This window comes from Pseudophryne corroboree, chromosome 4, assembly GCF_028390025.1.
Source record: "Pseudophryne corroboree isolate aPseCor3 chromosome 4, aPseCor3.hap2, whole genome shotgun sequence".
In the NCBI taxonomy this organism is placed as follows: Eukaryota; Metazoa; Chordata; class Amphibia; order Anura; family Myobatrachidae; genus Pseudophryne; species Pseudophryne corroboree.
In genome coordinates this window covers 45,280,349-45,304,450 of record NC_086447.1, presented here as the reverse complement: position 1 = coordinate 45,304,450, position 24,102 = coordinate 45,280,349, and the positions used below count along the sequence as shown (strand labels likewise).

General features: G+C 47.0%; 1 protein-coding gene across 2 annotated transcripts in view; it reads right to left on the bottom strand.

Moving 5' to 3' along the window:
• The window catches only part of SLC35F6 (solute carrier family 35 member F6), a 64,199-nt gene extending 41,030 nt beyond the window's left edge, over nt 1-23,169 (bottom strand). Inside the window, exon 1 of one of the 2 annotated variants that reach the window (XM_063915016.1) lies at nt 22,954-23,169. In XM_063915016.1, coding sequence (XP_063771086.1) covers nt 22,954-23,030 — 77 coding nt within the window. In that variant the 5' untranslated portion in view covers nt 23,031-23,169. The remainder of the gene's footprint in view (nt 1-22,953) is intronic. The other variant, XM_063915017.1, reaches the window with a different exon arrangement.
• Nucleotides 23,170-24,102: the final 933 nt, after the last annotated feature.

The window sequence follows — 24,102 nt, the reverse complement described above, 5'->3', positions numbered from 1 at the left end:
CTCATTCAGTGATCAGAGTGTAAAATACCTTATATGAGTTTATCAATCTGTTAGGTTTACATTCAGAAAAACCATTATATATGGATATATGTGAAAGGAGGAATATACAGAGAGGGGGATACATATGAAAATATGTGATCTGCTTAACATTATTATAGTATTGAAAGGTGGCTTTTTCCTATGAAATGAAGGACACTATGGGGGTAATTCAGACCTGATCGCTAGGCTGCATTTTCGCACAGTGTGTGATCAGATCTGAACTGCGCATGCGTATGCACTGCACTGCGCGAAGGACCGCTGCAACGGGGATTGGCGCCGTGCGATGGGTTGGTGCGAAAAAAGCGATCGCATGGGTGTTCGCACGGTGATTGGCGGGAAGAAGGCGTTTGTGGGTGGCAACTGACCGTTTTCAGGGAGTGTCAGGGAAAATTCAGATGTTCCCAAGCGTTTGCAGGGCGGGTGTCAGTACAGCCTCCAGATGAGGAGGAGGTCCTGCTCTGCACCCTTTCTCTGCCTGATTGTAGCAGCTGTTCAGTCCTAAAATCATTAGCAGAGCCAGTGAGACCGAGACTGGAGGAGAGACTGAGTGTGGCTGCCTCAGAGAGAAATTCCTGAGGTGACAAGAGGATCTTAGAGGGAACCCTCACAACGCAGCACACTGGCTGGGGTTTTATCAGCAGTCCAACTCCAAAGTAACTGTCTCTTCTACCAACAAGACAGTTATGGTGCCCATGCACTTGTGCGATGCCCCGTGACGCGACATCGCGGGGCATCGCACCGGCAGTGCAGGTGCCATGAAATCGCACCTGAACTGCCAAAGTCATTACCATGCGATAGATTGCATGGTAATCACGTGATGGGCACGTCACCGCGGCGGGTGCCCATCACACATCGCAGTGCGATATATCTCATGTGTTTTAAAAACCACATGCGATCACACTGTGATGCGATAAATATTAAGGGCAGCACATACTATCTTGAGACGCGATATTCGAGCGGCGTGCCCGCGCATCGCGTCGCATGGTACCTTAAAATGTGCATACAATCCTTCCATTTCTCTCACAGATGCTGTCGAAATCGAAAGATTGTATGCCCTATCGCCAGGGCAAGTTCTAGACCTTGTGGTGCGCCCAGGGCGAACGTTTCCTATGGCGCCCCCTCCCACGGTAAAATAGAGTTGGTGCTTGACAATTCTAAATTCCTTTGTCGTATAACAACCCTTTATGAAGCTAAGAACACTGTACGCTGTTTGCTTAAGAAGTACCGTAATGGTACGCTATTGGCGTAGCGATCGCTCAGCCGTAGGCGAGACGCTCAAGCGTCACGTTCGCTCACGGCCCAGTGATCACAGGACACGTTATTGGCTATGACTAGAGTAATGATTCGCTATGGCGTAGCGGACGCTCGAGACCACGAGGAGATCACCAGCGGCGCAGACGCTCACAACGCTATACCTTAATGTTTAAACCTTATACCAATGAAATACACAGAATAACTTAATGTGAATACAGGGTGTAAGTGCAACCTTGTGTAACCTGACTAACTACAAAGCTGCTTGAGCGTCACCGACGCTCAAGTGAACACTTAACACTATAGAGAATACACAGATACTGGTTTAGGTTCCAAAGCCTATTAACTGTATTATATCTAATATACTTGTAAAAAGGGGATAACAGTACAAATGATACACTACAATATAACAAAGACTTCCTAACCACAGAACTAAACAATAAATACAAAAAGACAATACTACACTGACCTAAATGCAATACAATACAATACTATCTAATACAATACAATACTAGCCTAGTCTAGGGGAGATATGAGAGAACAGAACAGAGAGAGAGACGGGGAGAGATGAGAGAAATTGGCTCACAGAAAGACAATGATTACGGAGAGAAACTTACGCACAAAGGGTATGATCGCCTGCGCCTCGATATCCAGCTCCCGGCTATCAGCAGATAACCGTTGATGAGAGAGTGAGAGCTGGATGTGGTCGGCCTGCCTATTTATGCCCCACACACAATGCAATCTCCTGGTCCTACAATCCCATTGTCCATTGGCCGAAGGAATTCGGCCCTGCATCATAACAAAAGGTCATAGGGTGATTCATACAGGTGGGCTGTGACGATTTCCAACAGCTCGGGTGGGTGGGAAACTGGGTTTCCCGCCGCATACCTGAGTATGTGTAAATAATAGAAATGGACATAAACTTCTTATGTCCATAACTATTCGCACGAGCGATTAATACGCTCCAAACCAACACCGGAATATTGCTAATTAAATACTCTTCCGATGGGTACCAAACACTGCTGTATGATTCCTGTTAGACCCTTCGTACGATATAAAGAGGGATTCCTCAGCTCTGGGACATTGTATTTTAACCAAACTTTCAGAATCTATCAAAGGGACCATGATCTATAAACTACATTAATTGTGAAAATATGTAACGAATGAGTCGCACGCTACGACTACATAAACTCTACCGTAAATACGCATACCGCGCCTGCGAGTGCACGCTATTGCGGGTATGCGCCTCCACGGGAGAGCGTACGCACGCGCAGCGCGGACCAGTGTGCGGTGCAAATATGGCAACGTGCATTGAGACATTTTTCTGACTTTGACAGTCCACCCTTTGGCAGTCAATAATAACTGCCACAAAACATTTAAGGTGAAAAAATGTAAGTCAGGGGTTAATTGATTTCCATGGTTGGGTAGGGGAGAAGAGTGGAGTAGGTGTGAAGAGGGTATGACCTAGTGAGAAAGCAGAAGCATGTGTGTATGAGTCCATGTTTGGAGGGTCATGTATCATCGTGCCGTACGTGTGGTAAATCAAGCTTCGAGGTATTGCGAAGTATACATTTGAATTCCTTCTTATCCTGTGGTACAGGTCTGTGGATGGGCTGTCAAACTTTACCGAGCTCTTTTCGGATTTTGAACAAAATGGGGAGCACATTTTAGTTGATGATACATGAGTGGGGGAGGTATGTGGTTGCTGATATCTGTGCCTGTATTCCCTATCGTCTATGTGTGTCATTACCTGAGGGTTGTAGAGATGAAGATAAAGAACACTTACGAAAAATGCAATGATATTCTATGTCAGGGAAATGTACATCTGTTGTTGAAGTTGTGTTCGGTATCTGTTGAGAGTCGTCTTCTTTGCGCTGTTTTGCTCCTTAGGCATGAGCAACAAGCTTTGTCAGTGCCATCAGATTTACAAAAATGTTGGGCTAGCGTGAGTTTAAAAATACTAGGGAAACTGGGGATCCATGGCAAAGTTCATCAAGTGTCCATATTTAAAGTTGTCAAATCTTCTTCTTTGGTCAATCCGTTGTCTGTATAGCGTCTCGTCAACTTCCTCGTCCAAGGGGGTCTTTGTATCTTGGAGAAAAGCAGAAAAACAGGTGAAAGAAACGGACCGTATAATCGCATTTTCATCACATTCTGGTTTCTATCATTGGGTCATAAATCAAATCCAGGTTAATTACGGTTTCCTCACTCCTCAAGCTCATCACTTTTGTACTTTGTTTGCACCTCATTAAAGCCTGCCCGCATCTAAATATCAATCCAATCGATATAACGACACCCAAGATACATAGTAGAAACTTTCCAACATCCATTATGACTCCTTGAGCCCATTCTCCCAAACCGGAGAACCAATTTCGCGGGTTCAACCATGACACCCAACTAGTCAGCTCATTACCTACAGCAGCAAGGGTGAGATTGTGTTTTCGACGAAATTCCCACTTCAATTGGAGAATATCATCCATCTTTTGGTCTATGACCTCTACCGGGTCCTCGGTGCTATTCGTGATATACGTGCAACACTTTATGCCGTACTGTGTTGCTAAGGTAACACAATATCCGCCTGTTACTGCTGTAAGATAATTAAGAACCATCCTATGCTGAACTAGTTCTGTTTTATAAGCTTGAAGTTCTCTTCCAGTGTATCTAAACGTGTCATCATACATTTCAGTGATATTATCTAACAAATTGGCGAGTGCGGAAATGTATCTATAATTCATCACTCCCCGAGCGGTACGAGTGAAATCTAACGCTACCAGAACCTGAATCCCAGTGGATTCATGGATAAGATCGGAGGCCGGATGCTCTAACCTTTCTGACAGTTGTCTTTTAACTCGGTGCTCGTAATGAGTGTGAGTATAAGGAGCTTGGGCACCACGGTGTATGTCCTTCATTTTGTCATGTGTAACAGTCATCACTTCAGGCAATACTTTTCCAATATAACACAATCCTTCAGAGTTTGGGGCAAGCCACTTGTACGCCTTTCTCCCGCATATGAAATATGCATCATCGGGGAGAACATATGGGACGGAGAAGGACATGACCATGTTACAAACCTTCCAGGTGAAATCTCCTGACCCTAATTCTTCCATCTGCCTAATGCACGTATCGGTTTGTACGATATGTGCACAGTATCCTGGTGATACCTCTCCAACTCTAGTAATCCTATTTCCTAAGGTATATCGATACCGGAAAGATTTTCCTCTACTGGCTATGTGGCGTACGAGCTCTGTATCTGTAGGCATTCTATCTGCTCTGTGTGAAAAGGTCATGGTGTGGTTACTCCATGACACTTCCCAATTTCCCGGTTTTCTAGGATTGGAGATGTTAAAACATAAGAGGGACCTATCCACATGGTATTGGTGGAGCTTCAAACTAGGAGGGCTGGAGATGTTAAACCTCCGGTCCACCGGTCTCCCACCACTTAGCTCAAGTACCTCCCCTAACGTTAAAGGAAATGGTACTAGCCCTGATTTGCTGTGACCCTGAGGTACTTGAGAGCATACCCAACAATCTGTTTGGTTTAACACGTTACCCACTAAGGAGTGATAGTCACTCAATGGATGCCGGTCTATATGGATATTAAAACTAGATTGGCATTTCTTTATGCATCCATCTTCGACCAGATTATCACAGAGCCTACAGATACAATTTTCTTCAGCTAACAATCCATCACAATTTCTTCTATCGGATCGTTTTCTGATACTCGCCTTTGCTTGTTGGTTCGGTTGATCTTGGAAAACTACGCCTCCATCATCATAATCGGAACCCGTTCCAGAACCTCTCTCGACCTCTATGGTACTCTCGCCGGAACAGACTGCTCTGGTCAACATCATGGTTAACATCAAAATCCGGATCACAGTCTCTTGGGGCAAGTCCATCTTTGAGGAGGAAATAGAGAAGAATGAGAAGGGGGAAAAAGAAATTTTAAGGGAGAGGGGCTGGGAAGTGGAGAAAAACAATAAAAGGGAGAAGGGAGTCGACAACTGCTTTCGGTCTTCAAGGCTCAGGTGCCGCCTCAGTCCTCCTGGAACAGACACTCCAGTGATACAACCTCTACCGTCTGTTCCTTATCACGGGACTTCTCTGGATCAGCAACCTTTTTGCAGTGGGATGAATGGACCCAAGTCTCTCTCTCAGCAACCTTCAATGCTGTGGTGCTAGTCAATAAGACCTGGTATGGTCCTTCCCATCTATCAATAAGACAACCTGAGCGTAGAAAATTTCGTATCATTACATAATCCCCAGGTTCAATGTCATGACAATTACTATCTGGTAAATCAGGAATCATCAACTTCAGATTATCATTTTGATTCCTCAACTGCTTACTCATGTTAATCAAGTACTTTACAGTTACTTCATTGTTACATTTCAAATCATCCTGAGGGTTAATCATGACATGCGGTTGTCGACCAAACAAGATTTCAAAAGGAGACAGATTAAGAGGGGACCTGGGAGTGGTTCTGATGCTATACAAAACAATGGGTAAAGCTTCTGGCCACGTCAATCCTGTCTCTGCCATTACTTTACTCAATTTATTTTTAATAGTGCTGTTCACTCTTTCGACCTTCGCACTCGCCTGTGGACGGTACGGAGTGTGCAGCTTGCTATCAATACCCATCAACTTACACATTCCTTGAAAGACATCACCTGTAAAATGGGTACCCCTATCACTTTCAATGATTCTAGGGATACCATATCTACATACAAATTCCTGCACAATTTTCTTAGCTGTAAACATAGCGGTATTTGTAGCTGCTGGAAAAGCTTCGACCCAATTCGAGAAAACATCTATACAGACAAGTACATATTTCAAATTTCTACATGGGGGTAATTGAATGAAGTCAATTTGTATTACCTGGAAAGGGCCGCCGGCAGGTGGGATATGGGATGGTTCTGTAGGTATTGCTTTTCCAATATTCTTTCTCAGACAGGTAAGGCATGACATTGCTCTTTTACCCGCATGAGAGGAGAATCCTGGGGCGCACCAGTATGCTCTTACCAATTTGCACATCCCCTCCTTGCCTAGATGAGTCAGCCCGTGAGCTGCTTCAGCCAGACATGGAAGGTATGCCCTGGGGGCCACTGGTTTACCATGTCCATCCGTCCAGAGCCCTGAGGACTCCTGGCCATATCCCTTTGCCTTCCAGACTGCTCTTTCCTGTGTGGAACACAAATTCTGCATCTCACACAACTTCTGTGTGTTGATGGTATTAAATACCATCAACTGTGTGGTGTTTGTCCGTGTGGGGGTAGCAGCTGCAAGCTTTGCGGCTTCGTCTGCTCGGCTGTTACCAAGGGATACTGGGTCTTGGCTATATGTATGTGCTTTACATTTGATAACAGCCACTCTGTCGGGTTCCTGTATCGCTGTTAGAAGCCTTTTTATGTGAGCTGCATGCGCTATCGGTGTACCAGCTGCCGTCATGAAATTTCTGAGCCGCCATAGCGCTCCGAAATCATGGACTACCCCGAACGCGTATCTGGAATCGGTGTAGATATTGGCTGACTTACCCTTAGCCAATTCACATGCTCTGGTTAGGGCGACCAGTTCAGCAACCTGGGCTGAGTGAGGTGGGCCTAGCGGTTCCGCTTCTATGGTGTCTTGGTCATCTACGACTGCGTATCCAGTACACAAGTCTCCCGAGTCTGACTGTCTGTGACAACTACCGTCCGTGTAGAACGTGAGTTCTGCATCTTCCAGTGGATTGTCACTGATGTCAGGCCTTGCGGTAAAATTTTGGGTCAAATATTCCATACAATCATGTGTATCTTCCTTTGCATTAAATCCTCCTTCCCCATCACTCTCACCTTCCACCCTTTGTGTCTGACCAGGCACACCTGGGAGAAATGTTGCAGGATTTAATGCGCTGCATCTCCTTATGGTGATGTTTACGGGGGCCATTAATGCCAATTCCCATCTTGTAAACCTTGCTGATGAGACGTGTCTGGTTTGGGCAGAATTCAATAAGGCAGATACCGCATGCGGTGTATGGATTGTGAGGTTGTGGCCTAGCACGACATCTTCGCTTTTCGTCACTAGCAATGCTATCGCCGCAACGCTACGCAAGCATGTGGGGAGGGATCGCGCTACCGTGTCTAGCTGAGCGCTGTAGTATGCGACTGGCCTGCTGGCGTCACCGTGTTTTTGTGTTAGTACACCTGCTGCGCACCCAGCACTTTCTGTTCCGTATAGTTCAAAGGGTTTCCCATAGTCTGGCATACCTAGTGCTGGTGCCTGCGTTAGGCACTGTTTGAGTCTCTCAAATGCTGTTTCAGATTCGTCTGTATGCGAAATCCGATCAGGTTTGTTTGAAGAGACCATTTCCTGCAAAGGTAGCGCCAATATGGAAAACCCTGGGATCCAATTACGGCAATACCCACACATTCCTAAAAACGTCCTGATCTGTTGCTGGGTTTGTGGCAGTGTCATGTCTCTAATGGCTTGGATTCTATCAGCGGTCAGGTGTCTCAGTCCTTGTGTTAGACAGTGTCCCAAATATTTTACCTTAGCTTGGCATAATTGCAACTTGTCTTTGGAAACCTTGTGACCTGTGTCTGAAAGATGAAACAGGAGCTGTTTCGTATCCTTCAGAGATGCTTCCAGTGAATCTGAACACAGTAATAAATCGTCCACATACTGTATCAATACTGATCCACTGTCTGGTTGGAAAGACTGTAAACAATCATGCAAAGCCTGAGAAAATATACTTGGACTATCTATGAAACCTTGGGGTAACCGAGTCCACGTGTATTGGACTCCTCTGTATGTGAATGCAAACAAATATTGGCTGTCAGGGTGCAGAGGTACCGAAAAGAAAGCGGAGCAGAGGTCAATAACAGTGAAAAATTTGGCAGTGGGAGGAATTTGCATTAGGATGACAGCTGGATTAGGCACTACGGGGAACTGACTCTCAACTATTTTGTTAATCCCCCTTAGATCCTGCACTAGCCTGTAACCCCTCCCCCCACTCTTTTTAACAGGGAAGATGGGACTATTTGCGGTGCTGGACGTTCTTACTAGAATGCCCTGTTGTAGCAAGCGCTCTATTACGGGAAAAACTCCTAGCTCCACCTCTGGCTTCAGAGGATACTGTGGGATTTTTGGAGCTATCCTACCATCTTTTACTTGCACAACTACTGGAGCTACGTTTGCCATTAATCCAGTGTCCTGTCCATCTTTTGTCCAAAGCGACTCTGGTATCTGAGATGTCATCTCTTCTACTTGGGATGGATTCCTATTTGTCATAATGGAATGTGACATTAATTTTGATGGGGAGTCTAACATGTCTCGTACTTCCTGAGCGTGATTCTCAGGGATGTCCAAGAATACACCTTCAGGAGTACAATAAATGACGCAACCCATTTTACATAGTAAGTCTCTTCCCAGGAGATTAGTTGGTGCAGATGCAGCCAGCAAAAAGGAATGCTTGGTATGCAAAGGCCCTATTGTAATCTCGGCTGGTTTGCTAACAGGGTAGTGCTGGACTACTCCTGTTACTCCCATGGCTGGAATTGTCCTACCAGTGGTTCTCATGCCCACTGTCGAATTTATCACTGACTTGGCCGCCCCTGTGTCTACAAGAAAGTTTAAAGTTTTACCAGCCACATTGATTGCAATTTCTGGTTCGCTTCCAAGACTAGCAATCAACTTAACTGGGTGCAGATTACAGGTATGGCCACACCCCTATTGGGTATGCTGACCTCCCTGAATCCCGCTGGCAGCAACTACTTGTGAGGGAGTTAGCTGGGAACTACCAGAGGCATGCCAATCTCTGTTCGGGGGATATCTTTTTGTTTCCCCTGTATGTGGCTCAAAACTCCGCCTCTGTGGACCCTGCTCCCAATGTCGTGTGTTGTGTTGTTGTCTAGGGGGTTGAAAAGATCTTTGTACATTCTTTGTTCTACATTCTCGTGCAAAGTGTCCCGGTCTGTTACAAGAAAAACATGTTATTACACTTGCCTTACCCACAGGATTCGGTGGTACATACGCAGGCTGCCTTGTGGTCAGCGCCTGTATACTTACGGACATCAACTTATCACTTTGCGATTCCCTGTGCCTAGTGATGTTTCTGTCGTGATCAATAGCAGCCTCTCTCAATGTGGACACTGACAGACCTCGCCAACATGGCTGCGTGGTCTGTACCCTAGCTTTTAAGGTTTCTTTCAAACCATCCATCAGTACAGATACTGCTACTTCTCGATGGTTTGGGTTGGTCTTAATGTCTTCTATACCAGTGTACTTTGCCATTTCTAATAGTGCCCGGTGAAAATATTCTGTTGCCGTTTCGGACTCCTTTTGCTTAATGGAAAATATTTTATTCCATTTAACAACGGCTGGGAAATACTCCTTTAGCTGTAAATTTATCCTTTTTACATTATCCTTGTTGTACACGTCTGTAAGCGGTACATCTTTATCCAATGCACAATCAGCTAAAAACTGAGTTGCATCAACATTGGAAGGTAAACAAGCTCTTAGCAGTATCTGCCAATCCTTGTTGTTGGGTTCTACAGTGTTACCTAGATCCCTGATGTATTTTTGGCTAGCAACTAAATCCTTTCTGGGGTCAGGAAATTCGGACACTATTGTTCTTAATTCCATTCTGGAAAATGGAGTGTACATGGCAATGTTCCTTATGGGAGTGGCTCCAGACACATCTGTTTTTCCATTGGGAACTGCTATTACCCTTACAGGAGCAATTCTAACAGCCTCTTCCTGTGTAGATTCTACAGCTTGTTGTGGTACAATTGTTTCAGTGTAGTGCATGGTGCCGTACTTACCCGTTGACACGACCTCACCTATCCCTCCGCTAGGGGCTTTCACTAATCTCGTGGGTGTCGCTGTGCCTACTGTGGTTTCTGCTATGGTGGCTGCAAGAGAGAGAGCTGAAATTGTTGCTGAATCGTCTTCTTGATCACACTCCTGAGGAAGGTTCAAAACAGGGTACATCTTGCACGGGTTAATACTTGCATGAGTTATTTGGTTAACATCATTAACATTTACAGTGTTACTAAGAGTTTGTGTTTTACAACCCAGTGCGTTTCTCTCCGCAATCAACCTCTCTCCTGCAATGTATGGTGGAGGAGGAGCTGTGGCAATCAACTTCCTGACTGCCCCAGATCCTGCCGCCAGAGCCAAACCTCTCTGTATCTCACCTTCCTGGTGCCATAACTGTAAACAATCATGATGTTGAATTCGTCTCTTTGTTGATTTTACGAGACATATCCTCCTCCTTAAATTTTGTAACACTTCTGGACTGAAGCTACCTATTCTTGGGAATTTGTCCCTGTCTTGTACAGTCATTCTCTCCCATTCATCACATAAAGATTCGGTGTGAATTCCATATTTTTCACACATTACATATCGTGCCGACCCAACTGGTCGGTTCACAGAATCAACCTGAACCAGGGTTGATCGCCCCCTACCTGAGCAACTGGCCCCCATAGTCTGCAGGTGTTGCTTAGTCCTCCTTGGATCTCTGTATCAAGGTTTTCAGCAAGCCTTTACAGACAACCAAATTACTCCACAGTAGGCCGGCGGTGGCGGTTTACCGAGTACCCCACTCACTCGCCCACCTCGACCAATACGACCTGATCACACCGATATGGTGCTGGCGTACTCGATACAGGGCCCCTATGGAACCTTCAGTTTACTGGAACATATGAGGGTTACCCGCAGGACACTTACTCTTTCCAGTAAAGGTGGGGTTGTTAGATAGTTCCTGAGTGACCAGCGAACTTCCCTTCCAAAAATAAAAAATTACACAAATCACGTCAGAATGTACAGATAGCGTTTGTGACCACTTTACTCTAATGGTATTAGGTCAGATTACTAACTACTGCACACAATTACGTGTGGTCCAATCGTTCAGTACACGAGCACTACTTGTCATGTACTGAAAGATCAATGGAATCGATGTTTCCGGCCGCGATTCCTTCAGCAAGAGCTTATGGCCTATATGGGTTCTGCACCAACACCCCAGGCGTTGTGCCACTGGACTTTTATAGCGGACCTTTTACCTTACGACCTCCTGGTCTGTTACCTTATGACCTCCTGGTCTGTTACCTTATGACCTCCTGGTCTTGTTACCTTATGGTCCGCTATACTCTAATGCTCAAATATTATTTAACCAGGGATGCCTCCCTAGCCACCGTATATGTCACTTACACGTGTGTCCCTTGACGAGTACCCGGCTTTCCTTTTGGTTCCACCTTACAGTCATATAAACTTTTGTATACAAAACACACTCACTCAACACATGTACACTTTTGTTTCTATATCTATTTCTGCGCAGAAATTGTCTTTAGGCCAAAAGTGTTACCAATTAGGAGCAGGATCTGTTAAACTAAATTTCAGATTTTTCCAAAAATAGATTTGCGTTATTTACCGCGTCGCGTTATCTACCGCTGTGCGTTACTTATCGCCTTTGCGTTACTTATCGCCTTTGCGTTACTTCACTTTATCACAGCTTGAGCTACGTGGGCGTAACCGGACGCTACGTTGCGTAATGAACGCTGCGTGCGTCTGCCTTTGGATTGCGTACGCTAGTCTTTGTTAGCGACACGTGTACGCAAAACAAAGATCTACCGTAACACAATTTCTATTTTTATCAATGTAAATGATCCCTGATCATCTACCGCAATCCACACTGACTGCCTTGTATCTCAGACAAACCGTGTGTTTGTTCTATACTTTAACTATCACCTCTACTATGAAATAACAGCAAATCTCTTTTTAGCACTTTCTATCAACTATAAAATTTGGCAAACAGGAATAGTGATATACGAAAATGAAACAGAAAATGCAGATATATGTATGCGTGCGTGTATACGCAAGACAGAAGAGAAATAAACAGTTTTAAAAGACACAAGCGTTTTGTTCTTACTTCCGGTTCCCGGATTCCTTCAGCACTCTTTATCTAAGCGAAGCAGACGCTTATCCCGTCAGCACTGTGAGACAACCTCCCACCCTTTGCTGGAGGGATAATGTCTGCTGATCTACCTAGTGCAGATATGAGAAGGATAGGACGAGTCCCCAATTGACAATTCTAAATTCCTTTGTCGTATAACAACCCTTTATGAAGCTAAGAACACTGTACGCTGTTTGCTTAAGAAGTACCGTAATGGTACGCTATTGGCGTAGCGATCGCTCAGCCGTAGGCGAGACGCTCAAGCGTCACGTTCGCTCACGGCCCAGTGATCACAGGACACGTTATTGGCTATGACTAGAGTAATGATTCGCTATGGCGTAGCGGACGCTCGAGACCACGAGGAGATCACCAGCGGCGCAGACGCTCACAACGCTATACCTTAATGTTTAAACCTTATACCAATGAAATACACAGAATAACTTAATGTGAATACAGGGTGTAAGTGCAACCTTGTGTAACCTGACTAACTACAAAGCTGCTTGAGCGTCACCGACGCTCAAGTGAACACTTAACACTATAGAGAATACACAGATACTGGTTTAGGTTCCAAAGCCTATTAACTGTATTATATCTAATATACTTGTAAAAAGGGGATAACAGTACAAATGATACACTACAATATAACAAAGACTTCCTAACCACAGAACTAAACAATAAATACAAAAAGACAATACTACACTGACCTAAATGCAATACAATACAATACTATCTAATACAATACAATACTAGCCTAGTCTAGGGGAGATATGAGAGAACAGAACAGAGAGAGAGACGGGGAGAGATGAGAGAAATTGGCTCACAGAAAGACAATGATTACGGAGAGAAACTTACGCACAAAGGGTATGATCGCCTGCGCCTCGATATCCAGCTCCCGGCTATCAGCAGATAACCGTTGATGAGAGAGTGAGAGCTGGATGTGGTCGGCCTGCCTATTTATGCCCCACACACAATGCAATCTCCTGGTCCTACAATCCCATTGTCCATTGGCCGAAGGAATTCGGCCCTGCATCATAACAAAAGGTCATAGGGTGATTCATACAGGTGGGCTGTGACGATTTCCAACAGCTCGGGTGGGTGGGAAACTGGGTTTCCCGCCGCATACCTGAGTATGTGTAAATAATAGAAATGGACATAAACTTCTTATGTCCATAACTATTCGCACGAGCGATTAATACGCTCCAAACCAACACCGGAATATTGCTAATTAAATACTCTTCCGATGGGTACCAAACACTGCTGTATGATTCCTGTTAGACCCTTCGTACGATATAAAGAGGGATTCCTCAGCTCTGGGACATTGTATTTTAACCAAACTTTCAGAATCTATCAAAGGGACCATGATCTATAAACTACATTAATTGTGAAAATATGTAACGAATGAGTCGCACGCTACGACTACATAAACTCTACCGTAAATACGCATACCGCGCCTGCGAGTGCACGCTATTGCGGGTATGCGCCTCCACGGGAGAGCGTACGCACGCGCAGCGCGGACCAGTGTGCGGTGCAAATATGGCAACGTGCATTGAGACATTTTTCTGACTTTGACAGTGCTCGTCGAAGGTGCACGGTCAAAAATAGGTGTGTGGCTTCTTCATAGGGAATGGGCGTGGCCACCGTTATCCCCCTGTACTTGTGCCCCGCTGTAGTTGTGCCCCCAGTAGTTTTGCCCCCAGCAGCTGTACCCCCAGTAGCTGTGCCCCCTGTAGTAGTGCCCCCAGTTGATCTGCCCCCAGTAGCTATTCCCCCTGTAGCAGTGCCCCCTGTAGTAGTGCCCCCAGTATGTGCCCCCTGTAGTTTTGCCCCTTGTAGTAGCGCTGCTTGCAAACAAGAAAAACAAACCAAAAAACAATACTTACCAGCCCCGCTCCTGCTTCCGGACCGCTGCCGCTGCTGTCTCTGGCCGCTGCAGGCTCCTCTCTATGGGAGAGATGTCATGACGTCTCTCCCACAGAAGCGCCGCACTGACAGTAGGGGTCAATTATGACCTCTAGCGTCAGTCAGCGACGCCGGCTGCAGGAGGCGCCCACACAGCCCACGGTGCCTGCTGCAGCCGGGGAGAGGGGGTCAGGAGTAGTGGCTCCTGCCACGGTGATGGCGGCGTCCTCGGGGTAGCGGCGCCCGGGCAAAAATCCTGCTTGCCCGTGGCAAGAGCCGCTACTGCCCATCGCACAAGTGTATGGGCTACATTAGACATCCCTCAGTCTATGCAGACTGTAAATTCGCATATGCAGCAGTTCCTAGTGACAGGATCCTAAGTTAAAATGAACCCCCCTCACTAACTGAGATACATTAAGGCTACCTGTAGCACAATGAGCCATACGCAGCTTATATGCATGCTGGAGAGAGTGTTCTGTGAAGAAGTATAGCACATTAGGGATGATATAATGTACAGCTGATTCCACAATTCACCTGGAAAACTAGTCATTATACAAGACTGCTACCTGTCAGGGAAAGTCACCCGTTTCTACATCCCTAAACCATTTGGTTAATACTATTGGATATTCTTTCTATGGGGGTCATTCCGAGCTGTTCGCTCGTTGACGATTTTCGCTACGGAGCGATTAAGGCAAGAATGCGCATGGTACGCAGTGCGCATGCGCTAAGTATTTTACCACAAAACTTAGTAGATTTACTCACGTCCGAACGAAGAATTTTCCTCGGTGAATTGATCGTAGTGTGATTGACAGGAAGTGGGTGTTTCTGGGTGGAAACGGGCCGTTTTCTGGGAGTGTGCGGAAAAACGCAGGCGTCAGGGAAAAACGCGGGAGTGTCCGGAGAAACGGGGGAGTGGCTGGGCGAACGCTGGGCGCGTGTGTGACGTCAAACCAGGAACGAAACAGCCTGAGCTGATCGCAATCTGTGAGTAAGTCTGGAGCTACTCAGAAACTGCTAAGAAATTTCTATTCGCAATTCTGCTAATCTTTCGTTCGCTATTCTGCTAAGCTAAGATTCACTCCCAGTAGGCGGCAGCCTAGCGTTGCAAAGCTGCTAAAAGCAGCTAACGAGCGAACAACTCGGAATGAGGGCCTATATGACAAACCTGGCATCGCATTAGCACCGCTGACAGTTCTTGATCAGAGAGCACTTGGACAGGAGGAAACTCATCTATATATTCTTACAGCCATCCGCGTCATATCACCTTAATCTGCCCTCTTTAAGGGCGGGAAGTACTAAAGGGAAAATGCGGTAAAACCCCCATTTTCAGGTTTTTTTTTTAGCGCACTTTCATATGTACTAAGACCCGGCTGCCGGGTTTTCGCCGCGGAGGGAAGCTCATGGCCTTCTTATCTCTATCCGCCTCAACCCGCCGCCTTCACCGTCCCCTGCCGCAGACGCCGCCCCCCCCCCCCCCCCCCCCGAAGCCTGGACCCGTTAGGTAATCTCCTCCTCCCCCTAGCAACGCAGCTGGAGGTCTTTCCGGCTGCAGCGGGGAGGAGGCGCCCCAAACAGCCTGCTGCTGCTGAGAGCCCATGTAGGTGACGGAGACTCCCCGCACGGCGCACACCACAGGTATCGTGCAGGGCCGTCTTTTCGTATGGGCTCAATGGGCTCTTGCCCAAGGGGCCCAGGAGTATAAGGGCCCTAGGCTGATAGCTGAGGCTCCCCTCTTTCCAGAGGTACCAGCTTTTTGAAAATCGGCTATCGGGAACCGGAGATATCTGACTTGAAAGCAGTGGTCCCCAACCAAGCCTTATAATTGCTCTTCCCAGCCTGATATCTTGGGTTTTTTCTGACTTAGAGTATTTCTGAGGTTATACGCCAAAAGCTGTGACCTCTGCTTTCAGTGGACACTGGCAGGGGTTCACTACGGCTGGCCGGCGGTCGGGCTCCCGGCGACCAGCATACCGGCGCCGGGAGCCCGACCGCCGGCTTACCGACAGTGTGGCGAGCGCAAATGAGCCCCTTGCGGGCTCGCTGCGCTTGCCACACTAATTTATTCTCCCTCTATGGGGGTCGTGGACCCCCACGAGGGTAAAATAAGTGTCGGTATGCCGGCAGTCGGGCTCCCGGCGCCGGCATACTGAGCGCCGGGAGCCCGACCGCCGGCATACAGAAGACCACCCACTGGCAGCTTGTCTCTACTATGCCCAGAACCAGAGATATCAGCCTTCCAGCAGCTGGCCTTTGCTCCAGCTCCACACGCCTAATATGCTGTTTTAGATTTTTGTTGGTGAATTGCTCTGGCTCCTGAACTCTGATCCCCAAGTCCCCAGAACCCTCTGAAAGGTGGGACTCTCTAGTTTGTTATGCCATTCAAAGCTAAGAAATATATTTTCAGGAACTTGAGATATCTGCAGTCCAGCAAGCTTCCCTCCCACCGCAATATGATAAATATTAAGCCAACTCCACTATCCACCCCTCCCCTACGTATTAAACACCCCCTACCACCCTGGAAGTCATGTACCACGGCTTCTTCATTCAGCCCAATGTCCCCTTCTACAGTTTAGCCCCATCTGTGCAGTAAAGGAGTAAATAGCAGAAATTACTGTTACATGCTGAGCAGAAGATAGACTACCCCCTACTGCCCGTGGGACATCAAAGCTGCGCTGATAGCACCCCCTACCCCTACCGCTGGAGGATGGGTAGGGAGCCCAGTGCATTGCTGTGCCCAGGGGCCCACACTGCTGTTAAGACGGCCCTGGTCTCGGGGGGGGACTCCGTCACTGCATTGCGATGGTCAGCGAGGGGTGGCAGTGTATGTTAATACATCCCGCACTAAGTGTTAGAGACTGAGAACTACAGGAGTTATACAGGTTATTATCACTGAAAGTACTGGATGGTTATTACGTCTCCACGAGGCAATAAAACACCTCATCCTCATCGCTTAAGTTATCTGCCAGCATTGAGGAATGTATTTCAGATGATAACTTTCTATGAGCCCAGATAAACTCCTAGCATCTACAATATACAGCTACAGTAATTAGCAGGATTATAGGCATCTAACCATTGTTTGCCTTGAATTTAACTGATAACCATATCATACATTGAATTAACTCCTTCAGGACATCCTCAGCCCGGGCTTCAGTTTACATTTACACTCTTACAGAAATACAAGGGGTCATTTGAGTTCTCAAATATTTTGAAATATAATTACTCTGTTGTTAAATTATATTGTCACACTGCAATATGTGATGTGTCAGTGAATACAGGGCTGCATGTGACAGGGGCAGTGACATGATGTGAGGAGGGGAATGGAGGCAGCAGGAAGCCACACACTGAGAGTTATATAGTGGGAGGAGCAGGGTCCCCAGCAGCACAGAGTATATCAGGAGATGAGTGATGTGTCAGTGAGGACAGGGCTGCATGTGACAGGGGCAGTGACATGATGATAGGAGAGGAATGGAGGCAGCAGGAAGCCACAGACTAGAGTTATACAGTGGGAGGAGCAGGGTCCCAGCAGCACAGAGTATATCAGGAGATGAGTGATGTGTCAGTGAGGACAGGGCTGCATGTGACAGGGACAGTGACATGATGTGAGGAGGGGAATGGAGGCAGCAGGAAGTCACAGACTGAGAGTTATATAGTGGGAGGAGCAGGCTCTCCAGCAGCACAGAGTACATCAGGAGATGAGTGATGTGTCAGTGAGGACAGGGCTGCATGTGACAGGGGCAGTGACATGATGTGAGGAGGGGAATGGAGGCAGCAGGAAGCCACAGACTGAGAGTTATATAGTGGGAGGAGCAGGGTTCCCAGCAGCACAGAGTATATCAGGAGGTCAGTGAGGACAGGGCTGCATGTGACAGGAGCAGTGACATGATGTGAGGAGGGGAATGGAGGCAGCAGGAAGCCACAGACTGAGAGATATATAGTGGGAGGAGCAGGGTCCCCAGCAGCACAGAGTATATCAGGAGATGAGTGATGTGTCAGTGAGGACAGGGCTGCATGTGACAGGGGCAGTGACATGATGTGAGGAGGAGAATGGAGGCAGCAGGAAGCCACAGACTGAGAGTTATATAGTGGGAGGAGCAGGGTCCCCAGCAGCACAGAGTATATCAGGAGATGGGGAATGTGTCAGTGAGGACAGGGCTGCATGTGACAGGGGCAGTGACATGATGTGAGGTGGGGAATGGAGGCAGCAGGAAGCCACAGACTGAGAGTTATATAGTGGGAGGAGCAGGGTCCCCAGCAGCACAGAGTATATCAGGAGATGAGTGATGTGTCAGTGAGGACAGGGCTGCATGTGACAGGGGCAGTGACATGATGATAGGAGAGGAATGGAGGCAGCAGGAAGCCACAGACTGAGAGTTATATAGTGGGAGGAGCAGGGTCCCCAGCAGCACAGAGTATATCAGGAGATGAGTGATGTGTCAGTGAGTACAGGGCTGCATGTGACAGGGGCAGTGACATGATGTGAGGAGGGGAATGGAAGCAGCAGGAAGCCACAGACTGAGCGTTATATAGTGGGAGGAGCAGGGTCCCCAGCAGCACAGAGTATATCAGGAGATGAGTGATGTGTCAGTGAGGACAGGGCTGCATGTGACAGGGGCAGTGACATGATGGGAGGAGGAGAATGGAGGCAGCAGGAATCCACAGACTGAGAGTTATATAGTGGGAGTAACAGGGTCCCCAGCAGCACAGAGTATATCAGGAGATGAGTGATGTGTAGTAAGGGCAGGGCTGCATGTGACAGGGGCAGTGACATGATGTGAGGAGGGGAATGAAGGCAGCAGGAAGCCACAGACTGAGTTATATAGTGGGAGGAGCAGGGTCCCCAGCAGCACAGAGTATATCAGGAGATGAGTGATGTGTCAGTGAGGACAGGGCTGCATGTGACAGGGGCAGTGACATGATGTGAGGAGGGGAATGAAGGCAGCAGGAATCCACAGACTGAGAGTTATATAGTGGGAGGGACAGGGTCCCCAGCAGCACAGAGTAAATCAGGAGATGAGTGATGTGTCAGTGAGGACAGGACTGCATGTGACAGGGGCAGTGACATGATGTGAGGAGGAGAATGGAGGAAGCAGGAAGACACAGACTGAGAGTTATATAGTGGGAGGAGCAGGGTCCCCAGCAGCACAGAGTATATCAGGAGATGAGTGATGTGTCAGTGAGTACAGGGCTGCATGTGACAAGGGCAGTGGCATGATGTGAGGAGGGGCATGGAGGCAGCAGTAAGCCACAGACTGAGAGTAATATAGTGGGAGGAGCCATGTCCCCAGCAGCACAGAGTAAATCAGGAGATGAGTGATGTGTCAGTGAGGATAGGGCTGCATGTGACAGGGCAGTGACATGATGTGAGGAGGGGAATGGAGGCAGCAGGAAGCCACAGACTGAGAGTTATATAGTGGAAGGAGCAGGGTCCCTAGCAGCACAGAGTATATCAGGAGATGAGTGATGTGTCAGTGAGGACAGGGCTGCATGTAACAGTGGCAGTGACATGATGTGAGGAGGGGAATAGAGGAAGCAGGAAGCCACAGACTGAGAGTTATATAGTGGGAGGAGCAGGGTCCCCAGCAGCACAGAGTATATCAGGAGATGAGTAATGTGTCAGTGAGGACAGGGCTGCATGTGACAGGGGCAGTGACATAATGTGAGGAGGGGAATGGAGGCAGCAGGAAGCCACAGACTGAGAGTTATATAGTGGAAGGAGCAGGGTCCCCTGCAGCACAGAGTATATCAGGAGATGAGTGATGTGTCAGTGAGGACAGGGCTGCATGTGACAGGGGCAGTGACATAATGTGAGGAGGGGAATGGAGGCAGCAGGAAGCCACAGACTGAGAGTTATATAGTGGAAGGAGCAGGGTCCCCAGCAGCACAGAGTATATCAGGAGATGAGTGATGTGTCAGTGAGGACAGGGCTGCATGTGACAGGGGCAGTGACATGATGTGAGGAGGGGAATGGAGGAAGTAGGAAGCCACAGACTGAGAGTTATATAGTGGGAGGAGCAGGGTCCCCAGCAGCACAGAGTATATCAGGATATGAGGGATGTGTCAGTGAGGACAGGGCTGCATGTGACAGGGGCAGTGACATGATGTGAGGAGGGGAATGGAGGAAGTAGGAAGACACAGACTGAGAGTTATATAGTGGGAGGAGCAGGGTTCCCAGCAGCACAGAGTATATCAGGAGGTCAGTGAGGACAGGGCTGCATGTGACAGGAGCAGTGACATGATGTGAGGAGGGGAATGGAGGCAGCAGGAAGCTACAGACTGAGAGTTATATAGTGAGAGGAGCAGGGTCCCCAGCAGCACAGAGTAAATCAGGAGATGAGTGATGTGTCAGTGAGGACAGGGCTGCATGTGACAGGGCAGTGACATGATGTGAGAAGGGGCATGGAGGCAGCAGGAAGCCACAGACTGACAGTTGTATAGTGTGAGAATTAGGTTCCCCCATCAGTGCAGAGTATATCAGGATATGGGTGATGTGTTATAGAAGACAAGGCTGCATGTTACTGGGAAAGTGACAATCACTTCCCCTGCTGTTTTTGCCTGTCTCTTAAGAGACTTGCACTGTGCTGCCATACAATTGCCAAGCCAAACAGCAATTCTGTAAATTAAAACACTTTGGAGAAAACAAGAATAGAGGTTTACTAGTATTTCCCTGCGCATTCCCAATGCCCACATTTTCCTTATAAATAACCGGCGTGTTGCACTCCATGATACTGTCGGTTCTCTGTAATGTTGATACCCCAAAATGTAAAATACTCTACCACCTCCATATTCTGTCCATTCGAGACTGACTGTTTGTTCTTTTAAAGTCCACAATGATTTCCTTAGTTTTTGAACATTTAAGATGAAATGTCTGTTGCTACTCCATGTTTCCATCCTGGAAACCTCAGACCTATATTCCGACTCATCATTATTGGTAATTAAACCTATGTTAGCAATATCATCCACAAAAGTCATTCTGAATACTGAATAGGACCTGGAAGCACAGTCATACGTACACAGGGAGTCTAAATGGCATTAATTACAAAGGCAGATTATCTTCTTAAAATGATCAGTTACTGAAATGACCTCCTATATTTAACTCTAACATTCATGAAAACCAGGTTGTGTAGAGTTTGTATGTTCTTCCACATTTTTGTGGATTTCTTTCAAGTTCTCTCGGGTTTACCTCACTGTCAAACAACATATGGGGTAGCTCACTTGTCTTGTGTCATACACAGATCCTTGTGTTGTTTATGTATGTTTAAGAGAATTTAGACTGTGAGCTCCAGTGGGACAGGACCTGATGTGAATGACTAAATACTCAGTGTACAGTGCTGTGTAATATGCCAGGTGCTGCACAGCAGTAACTGGTAATAAACACTTCAGTCTCCTGACAGCAAACATGGTCATATAATAATACAGGGATGGACAACATATTCTACATTCAGGAGTCAGCGAGTCATCTCTAGGAGATAACAGGCTCTTCTACTTAGCTGGGTACATCGTGCATCCATTGACCTGAATAGAAATGTATAGGGGGTGTTGGTTTTGACTAAAGTGCAACGTCTGGGCCCCTTCATAAATATATACAGTAAATTAAGCTGCTGCATTCATTATAATATACCAGATTAATAACAGATTAATAACAGCAATGACCTGGAGAAAATACACCATAGTCCAGTATAAGGTAACCTATGTATAATGCATACCTCCCAACTTTCTTCGAAAAGGGGGCGTGGCCTACGAAAAGGGGGCGTGGTTTCGTGGGAGGACCCGCGATCGCGAGTCACGCCCCCGTTTTCCTCACTGAGGGGGCATGCCCAGCGCTCTGTGAGCCGCTGGCATGCCTCCTCTCCCTCTGTCTGCACTGAATAGACGCTGTGCGCATGCGCACAGCGTCTATTCACCGCTGCTCTGCTAAGCAGGGCAGCGGGTGACAGAGACTCCCAACTGCTCCCCCCCACCGCGGGACACTGCGGCCCGCGGGTGGGACAGCGGGACAGTCCCCAAAAAACGGGACTGTCCCGCGAAAATCGGGACAGTTGGGAGGTATGTATAATTCAAGTGCACAGTCTGGAACCTGATCCTTAGAGCAGGAGGTGGGGCCCCAGGCAGTAGGGCCCACCGGAGGTTTCCACTGTATCCCTGTGGGCCAGTCCAAGGCTGTACGGTACTATGTATGGGGTTCTATGCAGGCCTAGTGTAAACACAATTATTAATACTGTATAATATTCTGCAGAATTCATGTGTATTGTTATTGTCAGACATATATATCAGCTACAGTAAGTGTCTGTAAATGTTACACAGGACCCTTCAGCTCGGTGTTAGTAACTTCTACAAGAGCAGAGATGACAAATCAGAAATATATTCATCAAAATGAATGTAATTACATTATTATCCAATCAAAAACCATAAACAAACACTAAAAGTCGCGCACACAACACTGTAACAGTTTCTAATATAGATAAACTGAAGATTACAGAGACCAGTTGCTACACTCCAACAAATCCCTCTTGTTACACTGTTTACACCTGCTCATAGGTACTGGCCTGTGCCTCCATACCCTCTTTACAATGTTCTGTTGCTATCTGTTGGCCTGTAAATTCCCTGATATTCCGGATAATGATTCACCTGCGTTACTGTAAGTGAAAGTATTTCTCTGCATCTGCCGTGGCCTTGTAGATCATTATATGGATAAATCCATGTGTCAATAATGAGCTAAATGTTTTGTAGAAAGTGATAACATCCCGATACCGGGTATATATACCACATCTGGCAGTTTATACGCCATACACACTGATCTAGTACAGGCTTCGCACTGTAAATAATATGAGCTTGTACGTACTTGGCTGAGAGAGTATTAATGGAGCCCGTGACGAGCATCATCCCTGCCAGGATAAGTTGGTAGGAGGTCCACGCCATGGCGGTGCTGTCTGCCCGGGGGTCTCTCTGGCTGGGCTCCTGTACGAGGAGAGCTTGTTATGCTGGGAATAAATACAGAGTGATAGCTGATTTCCTGCATAGAGAGACTATGAAATCATGTGACTCAGCTGCAGCCCATAGAGGGAGTAAGAGGACGAGCTCACGTCTGATGTCGTCACAGCCTGGAATCTGTCACTCTCAGCATCTGAAACGTGAATCAGAGGAGGAAGCGTCTTCTGTATCGTGCCATCAGGCTGCAGGCGCGAAAGAAGCCGCAATGTGAATCAGTGGCTTATTCTATATGAATCTTTCCTGCCTTATGGAGAGATGTACTAAGCCTTGAAAAGTGATACATTGCACGGAGACAAAGTACCAGCCAATCAGCTCCTAACTGTCATTTTTTCAAATCCAGCCTGTGACATGGCAGTTAGGAAGCTGATTGGCTGGTTCTTTAACACTGTGAAATGTATCACTTTTCAAGGCTTAGTACATCTCCCCCTTAGTGTTTAATATGTATAATTCCACTGCTCCCTACATCTCCAACCTCCTCTCCCTTCATACTCCCTCACTGGCGTGCGCAGCACATTTTATTAGGGGGTGCACCGTTGGAGGGGTGTGTCTAGCACCATCTATTGATGATCAACGCATATAAAATATCCACCTTTGTACCAATCCTAATAAAGCAGATACATTGGGGTAAATTTACTAAGGTGGGAGTTTTATTTAAGATGGGATGTTGCCCATAGCAACCAATCAGATTCTACTTCTCATTTATCTAGCACCTTCTAGAAGATAATACCTGGAATCTGATTGGTTGGTATGGGCAACATCCCATCTTAAATAGAACTCCTATCTCAGTAAATTTACCCCATTGTCAGATGTTGTGGTGTGCACCAAACACCCCTGATGGCACTCACTGCAATTACACTGCTCCTCCTCAGCCTGGTCTGGCTCCCCCTCTCTTTCCCCTGCAAGCTGCAGCAGCTTACTTACAAGTCAGGCACTCACTGACACTGACAGTCGCAGACTAGTACTGCTGCTGCTGGAAAAATTAGTGACGTGTCAATGCTGC